The sequence below is a fragment of the Xylocopa sonorina genome, chromosome 1, assembly GCF_050948175.1.
Source record: "Xylocopa sonorina isolate GNS202 chromosome 1, iyXylSono1_principal, whole genome shotgun sequence".
Taxonomy (NCBI): Eukaryota; Metazoa; Arthropoda; class Insecta; order Hymenoptera; family Apidae; genus Xylocopa; species Xylocopa sonorina.
Window position 1 is genome coordinate 17,074,112 of NC_135193.1, and position 18,492 is coordinate 17,092,603.

Sequence of the window (18,492 nt, forward strand, 5' to 3'; positions counted from 1 at the left end):
TGACGATCGTGTTAGAGATAAAAACGAGACTCGCCCCATCGATCGATCCGATCGATGATCCGTGTTTACTGTACAAACGAAGGAAGATCCCACCGCGAAAGCGCGCGCCCCAATTAGAAATTTTGCGCGCTGTCAATTCGAGCACTTTGGGCTTCGCCAAGCGTCCGTGAAATCAGTCTAATTTTCGACACAGCTTCGGATAACCGTGCAATATTCAACAGGCCGTTAGTTAGCCGGTGAACTGTACTAATAACAGAATTCAGAGTCAGACAACTCCCAGCAAAGGGAGAAGATACAGGGAACTGCATATGAATATGTATGCCGGTCAGCGCTGACAGCGTCCCTCTTGCTCGTGCCGGTGGCCACTGTTAGCCCGGTCACTTTTCCGTGACGAAGTTTAATCGCATTCGACGTTTCCAGACGCTCTCCGCGGATCAACCCGGACGGAAAGTTCGCGCAACTTCCTCGCCGCGGTCCGATTCAATTGGCACGCGGCCATTAGCGATGCGAGCATTACCGCCTGCGGTTGTAAATAACGAAACTTGCCAACTAAGTTTTGCCACGCTTACGGTTGATACGCGTCAGGTTGATCCTGACTGCTCGATCGGCCTACGCGACGTTCGAATAAATGATTGAATAGATGGAACAGTGTCGATTACCAACGAGACCACCGTTCGATTGTAATGCGAATCGAAAATGAAAAAGAACGCTGTTATATCGTTAAAAAAAAAAAAAAATACAAATTCAAAAGGAACATTTAATGAAATTACTTCAGCGTTGAGGACGTTAATGCCTACGGTTTTTCGCGAGAGATTCAGCGAGCTCGTTTGTCACGAATCCACGATACATTTGTCGGAATGAATATCCAGAACGCAGAGGAGCCACGTACACGATGTGCGTTCGAGCGTTCGTTAGAACTGTCGGCCGGAAATCTGCAGTCGTATTTATTTCCGGCTCCGCGGCACGCTCGCTGGCGCGTGTAACCTTCCATCCCCGTGGCGCGATTGTCGGACCCGAAGTAGCTGAATTCTGGTTGTTCCACCCGAAGCGACGGTCCTCGAGCGATCCTGCGGTGCCTTAAATGAACGCTCGCGAAAGAAGTGCTCCGCTGTCTTCCGCGAATACTTGCCAAAGTACGTGAAATTCTTTCGCGGTAAGACTCATGGATTTCGCGTAAAACTCCGACGGCTTTAAGGAATTCCCGTGGCACCAGTGGTTGGGCCATTCTAATTAAACTACTTACGCGGATGCACCCAACTCACCGCAACTCATATATCCACCCACGGAACTTTTCTTATTCCCTCTCTATTATGGGTGACCCCATCTTTCGAGCTCCAACAGTGAAATTCCCTCGCTCTCTTCGTTCTCCTCCTCATTTCTTCCTATTATCGTCCGATTTAACAAGTCAAACGTGTCAGAAACAGCGTGTCGACGATCACGAATCCACCGTGAAAGAAGGACGATGAAAAGCTTCCGAAATTGGTAAGCGGCGTCCCGAGTACGGTAGAAAGTGAGTTTTTGTACGAGGAACGGGACAAGAGATAAGAATTATTATTTCAGCTCGTAACCAAAAGAAGTCATGATAGCTTCTGTTCCCAAAGAATAACTCGAGCGGCGCGACAGATAAAAGGTTTCGGAAAATTCCGAAAACAAAGGAACCTCTCGAAAATATAATTCTAAAAAAATACATCTTCGAAAGGTACAGGAGATGAAAACAGTGGAAAGGTGCGGAACGGACGCGTTCCCATCGAACGTCGGGACGGTGGAGGATATTCGAAGGTAAAATCCTGCCAATCTAGGGATGGATGAGGATCGAGAGAGCGTCAATCGTAGAATTAAATGAGAACGCTACGAGTATCGTGAATCGTCCGGGGAAGACTCGAATCCGCCAATGTTAAATGGTAATGCGTCTGGAGGCAGTTCGAAGTGGCATAAAGGTTTACTATCCTTTTCTATACAGCTTAAATGGACCATTCAATGTCCAGGACGTCTAAACTACCTTCTTTTTAGCGGAGCATCGCGTAGGTAGAGAGGAAACGCGGTCGATATAGAGAGCAACGCCTATCCTTGGTATCCCTCACGCGAGAAAGACGTCCTGCCTTCTCGGAACGCCTCCCGTACGTATACGTATTAAGGGAAGTCCGTGATTTCGTCCATATCGGTCTCTGACTTGGCGAAATCGAATCCGCCGGTTGAAAGCAAAGAAATTCTGCGATTTGGATGACTCGGATCGAGGCAGCTGGATGCCTTTTCATCGTGGCGCACGATAAATGACATTGTAATCTCCTAAAATCCGTTAACGTCGTTTCTTGTCATTATTCCGGCCGAAAGAACGTTCTATTTTTCGACGAGATCGCTCGCGTTTGATGAAAACGGTGATTTCATTCCGATCGAACTCGTCGATTGAGCCTAGCGATAAGAAAATCTGGTAATCGTCGTGGTCTAGTGTCTATCGTCGTTGTTACACGAGTATCATCGAATTATCGAGCGAGAGACTTCGCTCGCGTTTTATTGCTCGCGACAGGGGCAAATTTTCCGCACACCTGACCGTAAACTGCGAACTCACAAGTGTTACTAATGTCGGCTCCGGTAATTGATTTTCCAATGGATTGACCGCGCGGTCCAAGTTCGTGGGCACTAACCGGCTTATCCTACAAATTGGGAAAAACTCGTTAAAATTGAAGGCCGCCTGAATTTGCACGGGAAGAGGCTTCACAAGCAGTTTATAGGATACCGCCGCGAAGAGTGTGAGTCCATTTGACGATTGAATCGCGATCTCGTTTGGGGCTCAATTTTGGGCCACCGTTGAAGCATCATTTTTCCTTTTAATCGAATCCTCCGTTAATTCTTCTTCCCTCCTGCCCCTCGTTCTGAGAATACTTCTGCCCTGTAAACACGGTCTCTGTTGGATTTGCACGTGTGTAGTCGAGAAGAAGGAGGTTATCAAGGGATTGAACGTGCCAGCAAAAAATATAATTAACAATCCTTCCTTAAGACGATCCTAATCTCGCTAGCCGTTCTCGTCAGTGACGCAGATCGCATTTCAAGAAAAAGCTGCTTTCTCCTTCTCAATGATAATCGTAATTACTGTTCTCGTTTTTGTCGATGCAGTTTTAAGTAACATACAGAATATCGTACAACTCTTAGTGGTAACGGATTACCCGCGGCATTGCCTTTCTTCTTCACAGAAACACGAAACATAGGTTCGCGGTCCAACGGAGGGTCTCATGAAATTCTAATCGATCCATTAACCCGACCCGTTGATAACTCTCCCACCTTATCCTCGTCGTCGAATCGGATATTCCTACGTGCGGCACTTTCCAAATCCTTCTCCCGATCCTGTCCACGTAAACGCGTACGCGGAGGCGTCACGCGGTTACCCTCGTCATTCCCGATAATATATTACGCGACGCGTAAACGTGTCAGCTTTAAATTAATCTCCCATTGTACTTGTGCACAGTAGCGTGCAACGCCGTCGGCGAAGCTACACGGTGACAGCGACAACGACACCATTACATCAGCCAACTGAGAGACAGGGGCACGTGTACGTGTGTGTGTGTATGCAGGATTCTGGTATAATAACCGGAAGGAGGGCGATTAATTGATTAGATGCCCTGTATTCACCGCGATTCCTAGGTCCCGTTCGCGAAACGAAACGCGTTCGTCGCGGCGTTCCATCGATTTTCCACCCGACATCGCTCGTGATTCGAGTGGTCCCGACATTCGACGACTTAAATCAATTGAGACGCCTGCTACGAGAGATCTGTCTCCCGCGAGAACGTAACCGGAGACAATTACGTCGTTCCTCCTGTCTTGGAGCGCACATGCCACGCTGACGCGTCATCATTCACGGATAGATACGAATGGGCGCAGCGAATCATCGATAAGTGTCCTCCGTGTATCCGGAACACTTCTTAAACAGTTCACTCTACACGCGACTCCTCCAGTTTCTACTCACGGTTTTACGTCCGTGGTATTTTTCTTCCCCCGACGAGCACAGCTACGAGACAAACGAAACTTCCCCTCGAACCGTTTTAACAGTCGATGAAATTTGTTTCCGCGACGCAGCCTCGAACCGCGGACGATTTAGGTTGAGGAGGAGAGAAGACACTCACCGACAACGGTGACGAGTATTAGGAGACCGAGCACCAGAGCCCTGAGGATGATCGAGGCGTCAGTGAACGCCAGCCCGTCCGTGGACGAGTTTCCAGCCTGGTTCACGTGTTCCTCCATGACGCGCGAGATATATTCCCTGTCCTGGCAGGCTCTTCAATGTCCGTCGGTTATCATCTCCTTAAGTAATGTACCATGGTCCGCCGTCACGAGCAGATCCGCAGATATGAATCTTCTATTCGCAGCGAGCCCAGCTGCCCGGCACCCCTTCGTCAAGGAGTTAGTGTCTGTTCGTTGAGACTCGAATGCAACCGTCCTCGGGTAACGTTCTCGCTTCCTCTTCTCCGCAACTTTTCGCAACGTTTCCCATTTCGTAGAAGACGACGAGGTCCACACTCGCGCTGCTCGAGCTTAAGCTGTTTCCTTTCACCTGGAACTTGCCACTGGAACAAGAAAGAAAAAAGGCAGGAATTTAATTGGAGTTCTCGAAAAGCAAGCGTAAATTGTCCGCGAGTCGTTGTCGAACATCCAGGGTGTTTGCGCGAGTTAACCGTGTTATCCGCGTGGAATCTGTCCGGCGGAAAGGATCGGGAAGTATCACCCTCGCGATGCCACGCAAAACCAACGAAATTGGAGTAATCGATCGGCAATTACTGGAATTGAAACCCTGACTGTGGGAGCGCAGTCGAAGGTTCGCGTTATAAATACGAGGCGAAAAAAGGAACGAGGCTGAGAGGTAGGATAGGGAGGGGGACAAAAAAAAAAAAGTGGCGAGAGGCGAAGAGGTGTGTCCGCGATGAACGAGCATCAGAAAATTGCTTGGCGAGGTCACGTGAGCTATATTTAATTTTTCGATAGACACGTTTCATTAACTCCGCGAGCCAGGCCGCTCGCACTCCAGATTCGATTGTCACGCGGAACCGAATCGACGTTCCGTGAATTACCGTTTCATGGATCCTCGTCCGAGCGCGATGACACTTTTAAATACTTCATCAAATATCCATCGTCCATTTCGTAGTTACGCCGCACGCGCGCGGAAAAACACCAACGCGGTGATCGCGGTGAATTAAAGCGACGTCGATGGTGCTACACCAGCGCTGACGAGACGCGGCAGGAGAGGGTTATTTCGCGCCGTGTTATTCGCCAACCCTTCGAGGCAGTTAAAAAAGTTGCGAGAGATAGAGAAAGAGGCGGAGAGGGATTCGTAAAGATACGCTGTTCCACCTAAACAGCCACTTTCGCGGGTTATTATAATAAATAAATTTTACAGTGGCTGCCAGCGCAAGTACCATCGTTTTGCGACAACTCGACTTCTTTTTATTGCCATTCTATTTCAACACACTCGTTGAAACGATCCCTCGATCCCTTCGTCATCCGCCTACACCTGCTTCAAACGTTTCCAACGTTCGATCCACGAATCGTGGCACAGGTCATCCAACTGACGCAGTAATCGTTTCCTTAATCGATGAAATTTCTATTGATACAGATAATACGAAACGATTACCATAAAACACGAGAGTGACTGGCTGGAAGCGTACTCGAAAGGTATCTCTAGAGGGCTCATCGTTCGCAATCATCGTTCGTCGCGTTCGCGTATCGAACGCGAGCAAAGAGTAATTTCAATTAGAATTCGATTCGGAGAAATTCATCAAACCATTGTCACCCCACCCAACCCCCGACTCCCTCAATTTCGCGGGAATAACGTTGAGAAGCTTTCTACGACCTCTTCGCCTCTATCCCGCTCTTTTAAAGGGTGGGTCTCTTTTAACGACCAACCCTGTCCCAATAATCCTGAGAGTTTATGGAGCATCTATTCGCGCACCTTCGAAACGAGGATATCCCTTCTGGTTGTCGTTGAAGAGGATTTCTGGTACTCTTCGCGAGACCATTCTACCCGCAACTGGGCACACCAGCCAGGACGAAGGCTGTCGAGGAAATGCGCCATGCTCGTGTTGCTTTCCGTACCACGCGCATTGTATCATGCAGGGAAGTTTCGTCGAAACACGGACGAAAGGCTTCCTTACTGTTCCCTGAACGGACCGAGCGTTGTTGCGTCGAGTTGTTCCAGGGACGGGGCTTTAATTGCGCCATTGTTTCGACGATATCGTTAATCGAATAAAGCGGCAACTCGGCCCGAGAAGCCGGGTATTAATTAGTTTATTCCGCGAGTTATCGGGCTGAGAGCCTCTCGCAGGCTCCAACGAGCCGAATCCGCTAATGAAAATGAACGTGCCCGTGTAAACGATCATTCTTTCCGCGGCTCTGTAAAACAACGGTCGTTAAGCTTCTCGATGCGCGACTAATTACCGGCTCGAGCGAAATCGTGGCCGCGCGCGCTGCCTCTAACGCGGTTAAACTAATTTCTAAGCCGGCGATCGTTCCGAAATTTGCCGGAAACGAACAGCTTCTCGAGGAGCGATTAATATCAAAGCGATACGAGCAGGCCCTGTAGATGAAGAGGGGGTTAACGGTAATTATTGGCCAGGGTAGTTGCAGCGTATTAGAAATCGTTATTGGTCCCAGCGGCCGGACCCGCTTTCTAAGCAGATTCTCTGGCGCCTGTTCGGAAGCCTGCTCGGAAACGCAGTAATCCGCGGATCCCGTAAGCTTCTGTAAGCGGAAAGTCCTCCGAAGAGGAGGGAAGTTAGTTACACGAGGCTAATGGAAGCCAGAGGCGGCGCAGCTAAACAATATGGGCAGCGACACGCTAACAAAGTTGGCCAGGCCAAGAAACGTAATTAAGGGTGCAGAAGTTAAGTTAATTTGGAAATACCGAGTTACCCGAGCCGGCGGCTTCGGACGGCGAGAAAGGGCGAGAGAGCTCTATGGCTCAGACTAACGGGGGTTGTCTGTAAATCAATTCAAGTCGAGTGTTTAGTATGCTGGCTACGCTGGCTGAGCTGAATGCTGACTTTTGTGGATTAACAAGGGGCCCGGATGGAAGGGAATTTAATCGTGGAGCTGGTGTTTATTACTCGTAACAGTGGATTCAGTCATATTTTCACTTCGTCTCTGCTTTCGTGGCGAAGTAATTCGTACCTTTGGCGCGAGTTCGAACAACCAGAACAACAGATCCTGCAGCTTACAGTGCAGACACACGGTAGACCATTAATTGAACGAGAAAAAACCAAATCGTGGTTGTACGTTGCTCCTTAATCTAAATTCCAGGGACCTTCCCAGAATTGAATTTGAACCGATCCACAGGTACGTCGCACTCGGAGTACGTCGAGAGGAATCTCGACTGCGCTTAAGACGCGTATTTGCAAACCTGCTAAATAAATTTTCATCTCGCACCGTTCGATTTGAATTACGATACGTCGGTAAATCCAGGTCACGAAAAGCCAGCCCAACGCCAGGCGAACGTTATTGTCGCCAGACTTTACAACCGGCCGCAATAGTTGCCCCCCTCCCTCCCACGGGATATATCTCGAACTGGAACAAGAGCAGCCCGCGAGAAATCGGACGCGAACCCGGCCGGTTGCGCGTACCCATGAATAAAATATCAATCCACCGGCTATGCGGCGTTTTTAGTGAATGAAAGCGGAGGGACTTGTTTTTTAATTTCTCGTAACAAGCACCGCGTGATTTTTCTAATCCTCGTCCAAGAAAGATCAACGCTGTAGAACCCTCTCGCGCGGGTGCACTGGATTCTTCTTAAATCGAGCGGCAATTTAAACCACTGGACGGGAATCAAGCGAGAAGAGGGAAGAATCGCGATCCTGGCCCTGCCGTTTGAATATTCATGATTAGAACGTGGAAGAAGGCAATTAGAGAGGAACGAGTATCGTACCAAGGATTCGTGACTAGTTTCGCTGCCGGAAGGGTGCTGCCAATGCCCTCGAACGCCATTATCGCGTATCTATGCGCCGGTGGAGCCTTCTCTGGGAATGAAAAGACAGCGTGTCATCTCGGGAATGGATTTTCGGTGCTTCGCATCGCCGTGGCGCCTTTCTGTGTTTTCGTGCGACGAACCTTTCGCTCTCGCGCTTGCGCTGAACTCTTCAGAACAGAAGTAATCCCCAGATTTGTACTCTGTCTGGCCTTTTAATCGCACAGGCTCCCGGGGCGTCTCCTATAACGAACGTTAAGCATCGTTACTGCGTATAATCTTGCGGATGAACGCAATAAATGCTGAAAGAGGTGGATCCCTCTCGAGCCTCTCGTCGTCTAGCCACCGCGAAGAGCGCGCGCCTACCTCGAACACGCGAGGAACTTTAAAACTTGTCGACATAAGTCTAAATAACCGGCAGCGATACGTATCCGGCTAATTTGGCCGCGTTTACACGCAGGGCCGCAAAGTTTACCGTTAAATCATACGGCAGACTCTGGGCGCGGTGCCGCGGGCGCGAGACAAGGCTCGTGGTTGTTAAACGTATTCACTGGGAACTTAGTTAAGCGCGCAACTTTGGTATCAGGAGAATCGGAAAGACACACGTAGCACACACGTAGACGAGGAGATAGAGAAACAGATACGACTCTGATAAAGAGGCGAGAGGACACAGGGTTCCGCTTCGCGCTCGACGCGCGATGCTTCGATCCTCGCAAACGCGACTGCCGTGTTCTGCTCGAAATATCCGAATAGCTTACTTGTAACGCGCGTCCGCCGTATCAAAATCTCGTCAAAGATTTACCACCTGGTGGAATATTAATATTCACTTTGCGCGAGCCGCAGGCCTCGCGGCTTAAAATTTAATAACGTCAACAGTGTCGCCTCTACCCCTGTCTTTCGGCAGGACCTCCCGTCCCGTGCTCTTTCAACGTTGCTCTCCGGCGTCGTTCGTTTCCCCGTCGATAAATCAAAGTTGATCGAGCACCGTTCACGTGACTTAACGACGGATCCGCTTCCAGCCCTCCAGCCGACCTCTTTATGGATCCTGTCGCGTACGGCTTCCAAGGGAAATTCGAAGTGCCGCTCTTGATTGGAAAGTCGCGACAGTCGACGGGAGAAAGTTGTCGGCGAAGTTGACGCCGTGGCAGCAGGAATTTTTCAAAAAATTCGGCCACAGCCACTCTAAGCTCCCGGGGATTTAATATCCGAGGGCTTGCAACTTCTCGTAGGTCGTGAGATATTGGCCGAGGATCGAAGCGATTAACCCTCGACAAAAGAAAAATCGATCCACGGAGAGTCGGTAATCCTTCACGTTCAGACGAGGGAACGCTGTTCCTCTCGCGCTTGGCTAGAAGAGCAGACGCGCGGCGAAGGCGATTTACCGTCTCGGGAGTGTATTCTCTTCTCTCCTTTGAGATTCGAGACGTCACAAATGTTGCGAACGATGCACTGGCTTCCTCGCCCCTTCCCATCGTCGATTGATACTATTTTTTCGCGAGTTTCGAGGAAAAAAGTTCGCGATGCGAGCGGAAACTGGATGCTGCGAATACTACTCGAGTTTCCACGATCGATCTGCAGTTAGTTGGTGAAAAATCGTCGTGTACCGCGGCAGGTATCGGTAGCTTAAGCCGCGATAAATCACAGTCGCTCGATTTGTTTCGTTATCTAGCGCAGATTTTTTTTTTTTTTTTTTACTTTCTCTTTTTTTCACGACGATCAAGGAAACGCTGCAGCAAATAAATCATCCGCGGCGCGCAGAAAGCGAACGTAAAAACAGGGCTCGTACAAAGGAAGCGATTACAAGCAAATTTTGAGCTATCCTTCCGCGATTGGAACCGATCCAACCGCGTAGAAAGATTCATTGCGTTCACCATCGACACGATTTTAGCGCATCCGGTCTCTGCTTCTACTTCCCCTTCGGTAGGGAACGCTTGAAAGAGTAGCAATCATTGTTGCGTACCCAGCGCGTCGAAGGGAATGTAAACGGTAGATTCGCGAAGAGGAACGTCGGTGTATACCTTAATACCGCATAAAAAACATATATCGCGCCCCTATTTTACCCGACGTTTATCAGCGGGGATGTATATTATCCAATTTTCATTTCATTTTTCGTGTCTGGAACATGCGCGGGAACACGATTTATACGATTCAATTTACCCGGCGCAGAGCTGTAAAGTCGTGTTAATACGATTATAATAATGCACCACCGGTTGCAAAATTTATTCCCGCGCGAAATAAGTAGCTCGCAGACGTTGCGACTCGGCTCGGAACCATGACTGCCTGCGTCCGTCCGTGCGCGCGCGTGCACGCCCGCAAGCTCGCCCCAGGGTGGAAGTGACTTTGGTATAGATAAGAAAAGAAGAGAAGAAGATACCGCGGGAGGGAAAAACCGGAGAAATTATATCCGCGGATAATGCATCCGATATGCACGGGGAAATTGCACCCCGGCCATCACCATTATGATAGAATATCCTTACCGTAAATTTCTTTTCCCCCACGTTCGGCTATCAGCCGTAGCCACTCACCTCCACCGTAGCCCCTTCCTCTTGATTACGTTAATATAACGTATAGTTTGTACTTAAGCCCTCGTCGAGTTCGTTCTCGGATCCGGTACGAAAATACCTCGGACTCGCCGTCTCGACGATGGCGAAGGAAGACCGAGGGTGCCACTTGACCCTGTTCGTACGCTCAATCGTCTCAGTAATAAATACTTTATCAAGATCGATTGGCATAAAAGGGAGAGCTGAGACGGGAAGAAAAGACGAGAGGACCGGGCTGCAAGTGGCTCGAGGCTCCGCTGTTACCTCGCCCATTGACTTTCGGTGTTTATGCACGCGATAAATACGAGGGATGTGCTCCGACAGTGGGAAATTCGATCTGTTCGAAATAATTATTGATTAATGCTAACACGCTGGATCCTACAGTTTTATGTACAGGATGGATAAGCAAAAATTACAGCTTCGAATATCGTTCGAATTGCAACAGCGTGTCTAATGCATCAGCTAATACGCTCGTCTTTCATCGGATAATTCAACAAATTTACCTTCTGCTTTTGCGAGCCTAGAAATATATTCATGGTACCGATTTATATAATATATTCCTTCGTCTACCGTCCATGTTCCTGTTACTGGCACCATCGAAAGAGAGCGCGGACCGAGCGCAAGTATACCGGGCTCTGTTTACTTAACCATCAAGACTATGCGCATAAATTAAACGACACACGCTACCATTACCCGCCACTATCACGTCGATGCAATAAGGGCGTTAACGGCGGTAATAGAGCAGCCTAAGTACACCGTGGCTGGTAGCGAGCGCAACGAAAATTGCCTTCGTATAACTCGATAGAGTAGTGTGCATACATACAGCTGGCGGAATTTCCAAATGAGAAGCGAACCGTCGAAACGACTCGCGTCCCCTGTCTATTTCTACCGCGATCGAGCGTTGGCAGACAACGAGCCTACGGGATCCTCCGGGTACGATCGTGTCGCAGTTATGCATACGGTTTCAATTTGGGGGTAATCTAAACGCTCGACGCGCTTTAATTCTGTTTACACAGCGCAACATGTTACGCGCGATGAATGTCGCGTTAGCCGCGATAAATTGTCGACATGTCTATCCGGCGATGGGGCTTCTTTGAAGATTTCCACGCGCGATGCCAGACAATGGTGAACGAAGTTGCGCTATTATGCAAATTAAGGTCTCGCTGAATGGATATCCGTCGAAAGTAATAAATTTTACAAATTGCATTGTTGCCTGAAATTGAACGTCCGGAATACATTCGATACTGTATTCCCCTCTTTATTTCGATTTTTAATCTCACCGTGGAAGACAATGAGGAGACGCTGCAACGGGAGAGGGAAGCTGAACGATCAGAGATAATCAAGTAATACCGGATTACAGGATCTGATTGATATCGCTATCTTTGTCGGACGAGCGATATCAGACCTTTTCATTCGGTGTAAACGCGATCGTGCTCTCCGCGATAAATAACGAAGCTTTTCTTCGATCCTGCGATGCAGAAAGATGTCCAGGAAACCGACAACCGTTCCCTCGCTACCGACAATTGCTCTCGCGAAACGGACAAACACGCCCGGCTAGAAGCCAGCCAAAGTTTCCGCAGGTTTTTGCGCGGACCGGTGAAACTTCCGTGGGACGACGACGTTCCCAGTGATTTATCTATCGTCCGCCCTCTGATAACGCAGCGGCTCCAATCCAATCGCCATCAAAAATCTAATTCTCCATGCATGAACGCCAAAGCCGGCAACTTTCAACTTATTAATCGAGGCGACGCGGCTCGTGATTTATAAGCATCGCAACTTTCTCCAGGGCACCAGTTTCCCAAGTTCCCGAGACTCCCGACCGCTAAACTTGTTACCGCGCGACTCGGTCGCGATGAAATACAACGCGACACTCCAACTTTTTTCACCGCGAATAAGAACAGACTGCGAGCAGAACCGAACGAAGGCGTGGTATCATCGTTGACAGGTCGAACGCGTTCAGAACAAATAGGATTCGATACTTTACAGCTGGCGTGGATCCGGTTGATTTTATACGAGTTCATTTGTCACCCTTGGTGCGCTCCACTGACAACGAGGTCCGCTTCCTGGCGTCCCCTTAAACGCTATACACCGACATCGTCTCGCTATCCTATCGTCGCTGTTTTTCCTCCGGTTTATCGGTCCGCGACCGAGCTATAGAATTTTTAATGCCTCTTACGCGACCCCTCTCGTAAATGGCCCGAAAATGGCCTGGTTCTCGTCTAATGAAACCAACTCGACGTCGAGACTCCGCGCGAAAAAAGAGACCGGCGGGAAAAGGCTCGCCTTTTTTCCCCCTTGGACTTCGTGGCACCGTGGATGGCTTAACGAAAAAAGGCTCGTCTTTGCATTAGCCGTGATCACGACGAACGCGCATAGACACGCGAATACACGCGTAGCCTGTGCGAGTGTACGATGGCACCGAGGCGCCTGTTACCGTTACATTATGTAATTAAAAAGTAGGAAGAGTCGACGCTCGGCGAAACAAACTTTGCTCGGCCGAGTCTTCGCGTTACACTACGGGTCGTTTAATAATTTTCTCTCCTTGTCTCGAGGAAATTTCATCCGGCGGACCCTCGATAACCCGGTTCGACCAGGCGGAACAGCAGGGTTGGAGTAGAAAAAAAAAAGCTCAACGCGCATTTACGTTATCTATCCGTGGACGAGAAACGGAGACGAAAAGGAGAAAAGGCGTGCTCGATCGGACGGAGGGAAATGTTTCACGAGGAGGAGGATTTGTCTCGATATCGTATTACGTTCGACGACGCTTCCGAATTTATGGCCGACTACCTACGTCCGGTCCCTGTAATTCGATTATGAGATCAGGTTCCGGTATTGAACGAGTACCAAACGTGAAACGCGCGCGAGAGACTGTCTTCGCTCTTGGTAATAAATAATTTCACGTCTTGCCTATCTTTTACGGGTCAAATGTCGCACGCAAAAGCGCCGCCCTCCACCCCGTCTCCGCCGCTGTCCTGCGACAACGCAGGTATCCACGTTCGGCGGAGTTTTTGCCCAGCTACGTGACCGAATTATGAAGTACCCTGTCGCGAGACCAAGAATGGGAAAAAGAGGCGAATATTTTATTTGCATGCTGACGTTCCCAGCGTCTTCAGGGACTGGCTGTTTCATAAATAATTCGGGCGTCTTTCACCCTTGTTTTGCGCTCGAAAGATATACCCACTTGTCCCGAAATCCTACCAAAGAGAGAAGCGGACCTTCCCCGTTCCGACAATAAAATTTATCACGCTTCTCCCGGAGATACGATCGTAGTTTTAAACGTCCAAAGTAGAAATCGCGGCGAGAGAAAGAGGAGAGGAGGACAATCGTTGCCTCGCGTCGCGGCTTCCGTTAGAACGAGTGTCAATTAGACGGTCGAGCTCGTAGAAACGGCGTGGAAAATTGCCAGGAATTTTCCAGCGGACAGTATAGTGGAAAATCAGAGCGAAGGAAGGTCGTTCGCGGACCGCAGCTACAACGACGTCGATAATTCTCCGGTGACGAAGTTCGCAACAATTTAGTCGGACACTGGAGCGCATCGGTGGCGCTGGGTTTTCTGTTTGATCGTGGCAAACATCGCACGATCGAGCGCGATACGCGCAGGAAAACGCGCACCAGCCGCGACGCGGAGGCTACGCTGGTTGCGCCGTTGTTCTCGCCATCGACAGTCCACCAAGTGTAATTCAATTTTCCCTTCCCCTCGGTCCCAGAATTTCGCGAACTGCCGCGACGCGATGACAGCGTCTTTGAACCTTTACGGAGACGTGAAGTTGGTTTCCTTCAGAGAAATTTTGTTCATTAATTTTCCGCCGGTTCCTAGAAAGCCTAGTTAATTTCCGAGGCTCGTTCGCGTAAACTTCGTTCGCGGGGGTTCGCGATTAAATTCCTGCGAGCTTAACAAATTCAAACATCGCCGGGCGAATTCCATTTCCTCGAGTCGAAGCATTCGTCACGGGCAGCCGTCAACCAGAACACGGTGCGCGTTAGTTCAGTTCCTTCGAGTCGACGCGGGGGGATAAACCGCGGTGCCGTCTGATTATTCCCGGGAGCAACCCCTCTCGAAAGCCATCGCATCCACTCTCGGCTGGCTTTTTCATCGGTTGGCCCTTTTTCCTCTCCACTGGTGGAGGATTTACGGAAAGCAGACACGTATTCCCCCTCCCCCCCCTGCCAGTAGCGCGAGTCACGTAAAAATCGTGGCACACGAGCGAAACGATTCTTTCGCCCCGCAAACAACGAGCGTTTAAACCGCCACGGGGGTAGCGGCCGTTTCGCCTCGGCGAGCGTCGCTTTTTCTTCCTGTATCGGCGGCGACGCGTCGCGTCGACGCCAAGCCAACGCTGGCAGAAGGAAAAACCGGTGACTTCGTTACGGATGCTAATGAAAGGGGATTGTCGACAATTGAAACGGATTTACTCAGCTCGGGAGCAGGCGACGTGATACACCGGGACGAACAGGAATCGGCGGGGCAGGGGAAGTGGCTGGCACGTATTGTGCTGTAACTACAAGGCGATGTTATGGATTAATTCTCCGAGCGTTTCATTGTCCGCGTTCCGAACTGAAAATGGATTAGGATTTTCGGCATTGTTCGCGCCGCCTCACCTTCACTCTCGCTAGTTCGCGTAGAGGAAATTGCTGAATTACCAGCCGATCCGGATGGAATATACACCTATTCGGCTAGTGCTTGAAAACAAAAAGGATTACGCGTCTTTGGCACGGTTTTTTTTTTTTTTTTTTGTTTACTTTTAACTCCACCAAAGTGGTCCATCAACGTTGGGAAATTGTTATTCAACTCGTCGTGGTTTCGTTCGTGATCAAATTGTCAAGCGTCCGCGGCGCGCACGGTTTTTCTCGTCCTGTTCTCTCTTTCCGTCGGTACCGTTTCAAGCGCGAAGAACGGAAGCAGATTCCTGGAGACGTCGAAGTGAAAAATGTGGATTGTGGCTACGTGCGAGCTCGTCTCCCCGGTTAATATTGAAGACCGCTGAGCAAGCAGATTCCCCCGTCAACCTGTTAATGTTTTCGCACGACTCACACTTTACGTCCCTCCGCCGGCAAATATAATGATATCAACGCCGCGAGGAACAAAAGATTGCGCCGTTGTAACCGACGAACAATGTATCCTTCCCAAGACGGCGGTCTGGAACAGGAAACGCGACGAAACATGCGAATTTCCCGGGGAACAAAAGGGGACAAACGGAAAAACGGTTTGTTAAGCAGCACGGAATGTGGAATCATATTTTTGCCGTTACGTGGTCGTCGACGTTCAGTTTTCTCGCCTCCAACGGCGTAATAACAACGAACGCGTCGTCCACGTCCCTTGGGCACCATTCCTCAGGAACGAGGAACTGGCATTCGCAGCGGCAAAAATTCCAGAGAAATTAAGTTGTCGTTTCACTGGGAAAGCGTGGTCGTCCGGCGCGGATGAAATATTCATGGCCGTCGATAACAGAGCAACACTTTACATACGAAACGTCGGAACTAGCTGACTTCGCCAGACATCTTTTGTCTTTCGCGAGATAAGAAAATCTCGCTGGCTCGAGAGCACGCTGGATTTTCACCGTCCTTCGACGCTCGATTCGACGAACGACATCGAAATGATCAGGTTCTCCGACCCCGTTGACAAACTCTAATTATGTCCAAACCAGTCGACGATTATTCTTCGCGTCCTTTCCTCCCCCTTACCGACGTCATTTCTCCCTCGCAACTTCGTAATCTCGAGTTAAGATGCAATTCGAAACTCGGCAAATTTGATGGCAGGCAGAATGTTATTTTCGGGTAATGCATGAACTTTCTTCAATTGAATGAAACGAGTTTCGAGGTTTCCCGACGCCCGGGCACAGTCGAGCGGAATTTTCCGGAACGCTGCTAGATACGGACGCGACAGGATAAAAGGAATAAAACCGTGGGGGGAAAATATGCGACCGGCCGAAGCCATGGGATTAAATTCAAAGGAGGACGCGCCTCGCAAAGTATCGTAAACTAGAAAGTCATTTGTTTCTCTGACGCTGTACCTCCGGACGCCTAATCCGCTTCATAATATAATTTTCAGACCGATCGGGAGAGCGAAGGGACGGTGAAACGGATCCTTTCCGTTCCGTTCTCCGTTCGTTTAACCAGCCTCGGTGTCTGGTTCGATCGACGTTTAATTTTTAAAAGATTCCAAGTGTTTTCAACGGATGAAATTGGAAACCTAAAGGAGAGTTCTTTCTCTCTATCGATGACAAAGTATCTTGAAGCATTCATCGCTTTTAATAAATGCATAAGAAATTCGCTCGCTTTCGGCGCAAAAAAGTTAGCGAGATCGTTTCAGGCGTGCACAAAGAGTGGAACGGTTCGATGGAAACCGTTTCGAAGGAAAGTGTTTCGCTGGTGCGGCGATCTATCGACTGGTGCGGCCCGTCTGGACGATCTATGACGGCAGAACTTGCATCGACGGAGCCATCAATCGATAGAAAATACCTGTCGGCGAAGCAATCTATTCGACGAAAGTGTCGCTCGATGGAAAACAGAAAAAAAATGAGGGTGGAACAAACTTATCGCGGAGAATTGTCTGTCGTCGACGACCGCGACTTGCCCTGGCGAGTTGATCGCCGCGCGATCTCATTTCCGTCCACGTATGCCTGGATTGGAAGGTCGTGGAAAGGCTTTCGCGTTGGGAAAAAGAGGGAAGTATTTACAATCGATAGACGGGATAGAAAGACAAAAGAAGTACGTTGAACAGATTCAAAGATTCCCGTAATGGTAAAGAAAGTAAACCAAAGAGAGAAATAAAGGAAGATCTTGCCTCTAGGATCGTTTGCGAACTTTTGTACTCGAGTGTTAGAGAAAAAACTCGCAGTCGTTTTTCTATGGTTTCTCCACGGTTATTCTTGCTAGGGGAACTTCATTAAATTTATATCGCCCCCGAAAGTTACTTAATCGAATTAACTCTGACCGTGTCTCGTCATAACTCTTCATTCGACTCAACCCCTGGAACTTCGATGAAAATGAAATACACGTTATCCACGAGTTTCTTCTGTCCTAACTATCTTCAAGAATGAAAACGGAACCGCTTCGAGAGGCTAACGATAAAACTTCCAGACTTCATGAAGCTGCGACAAAATTCGTGAGAACAGGTCGAGTACGCTTCTTAATATCGCAAACAGAACTGAGAAAACGATGGAAGAACGAGGGACCACGAAACACTTGCGAATCAACAAGATAAAGCCACGCTCGACAGAGGGAACACCGAAGAACCTTAATTAAACTACGCCAAAATTTGCTAACAAGCGAAACTTTGGATGTCGATCGAACCACGGTGACGCGAGATCCCGCGGAGTCAATTTAATTAAGCAGAGTTCCATTTTTCTTCGCGCTACGACAAACGAGAGAACGTCCAACACCAGGTAGGAATAAAAATCGAGTGGAATTATGGATTGTAAGCGATCCTATCTAGCCGATCGAGGATCTCCATGGTAGAAGGAAGATGGGGGAAGCCAATAAGCCCCGGGAAATGGTACGTCCGGAGCGTATTACGGCTGCAATGCGGTAACGCGTGCCCCGTTGACGTCTTTGGCGATATAATTTCCTGCAAGAACACCATCTCTGGACGACGATAAGCGGTGTCGTACGAAGGGGGACCGAGGGCGACTCGGTGATCGACCAAATTATGTCTCGTTCGAGCGAGCCCCGGGTTAATCGACCCCGTCCAGATCGAATCTGCCGCCCCTAACGGCCTTATCTAAATAGACCGAAAGTCTTTCAGCGCGGATTGGACGTCGCGTATCTCGTCTCGATCAAACAGACACCCCGAATCGAAGGAAATCACGTCGAGCGTAATGATTAATGAGATCGAATGAAAACAGTCCGGTGGCAAAGAATAATAGACCCCGGAGACCGTTTCGCTGCTCGTATATTTACCGTGCAAGATTGTGGGGCTTCGTCAAAAAAACGGGGGAGAACGCGTTCTCCGTGCGATTCGCGTGGAATTTCGCGGAGCAAAACGGTGCGCCACGGCCTTTTGTGCCATCG

The 18,492-nt window shown here is 49.3% G+C and overlaps 1 protein-coding gene across 1 annotated transcript in view; it reads right to left on the reverse strand.

The window, feature by feature from the left end:
* 5-ht1 (serotonin receptor) overlaps nucleotides 1-4,443 on the reverse strand; it is a 28,043-nt gene extending 23,600 nt beyond the window's left edge. The window contains exon 1 of the mRNA XM_076892482.1: nucleotides 4,116-4,443. Within this exon, the coding sequence (XP_076748597.1) occupies nucleotides 4,116-4,233 (118 nt within the window). The 5' untranslated portion in view covers nucleotides 4,234-4,443. The remainder of the gene's footprint in view (nucleotides 1-4,115) is intronic.
* Between the last annotated feature and the right edge of the window lie 14,049 nt (nucleotides 4,444-18,492).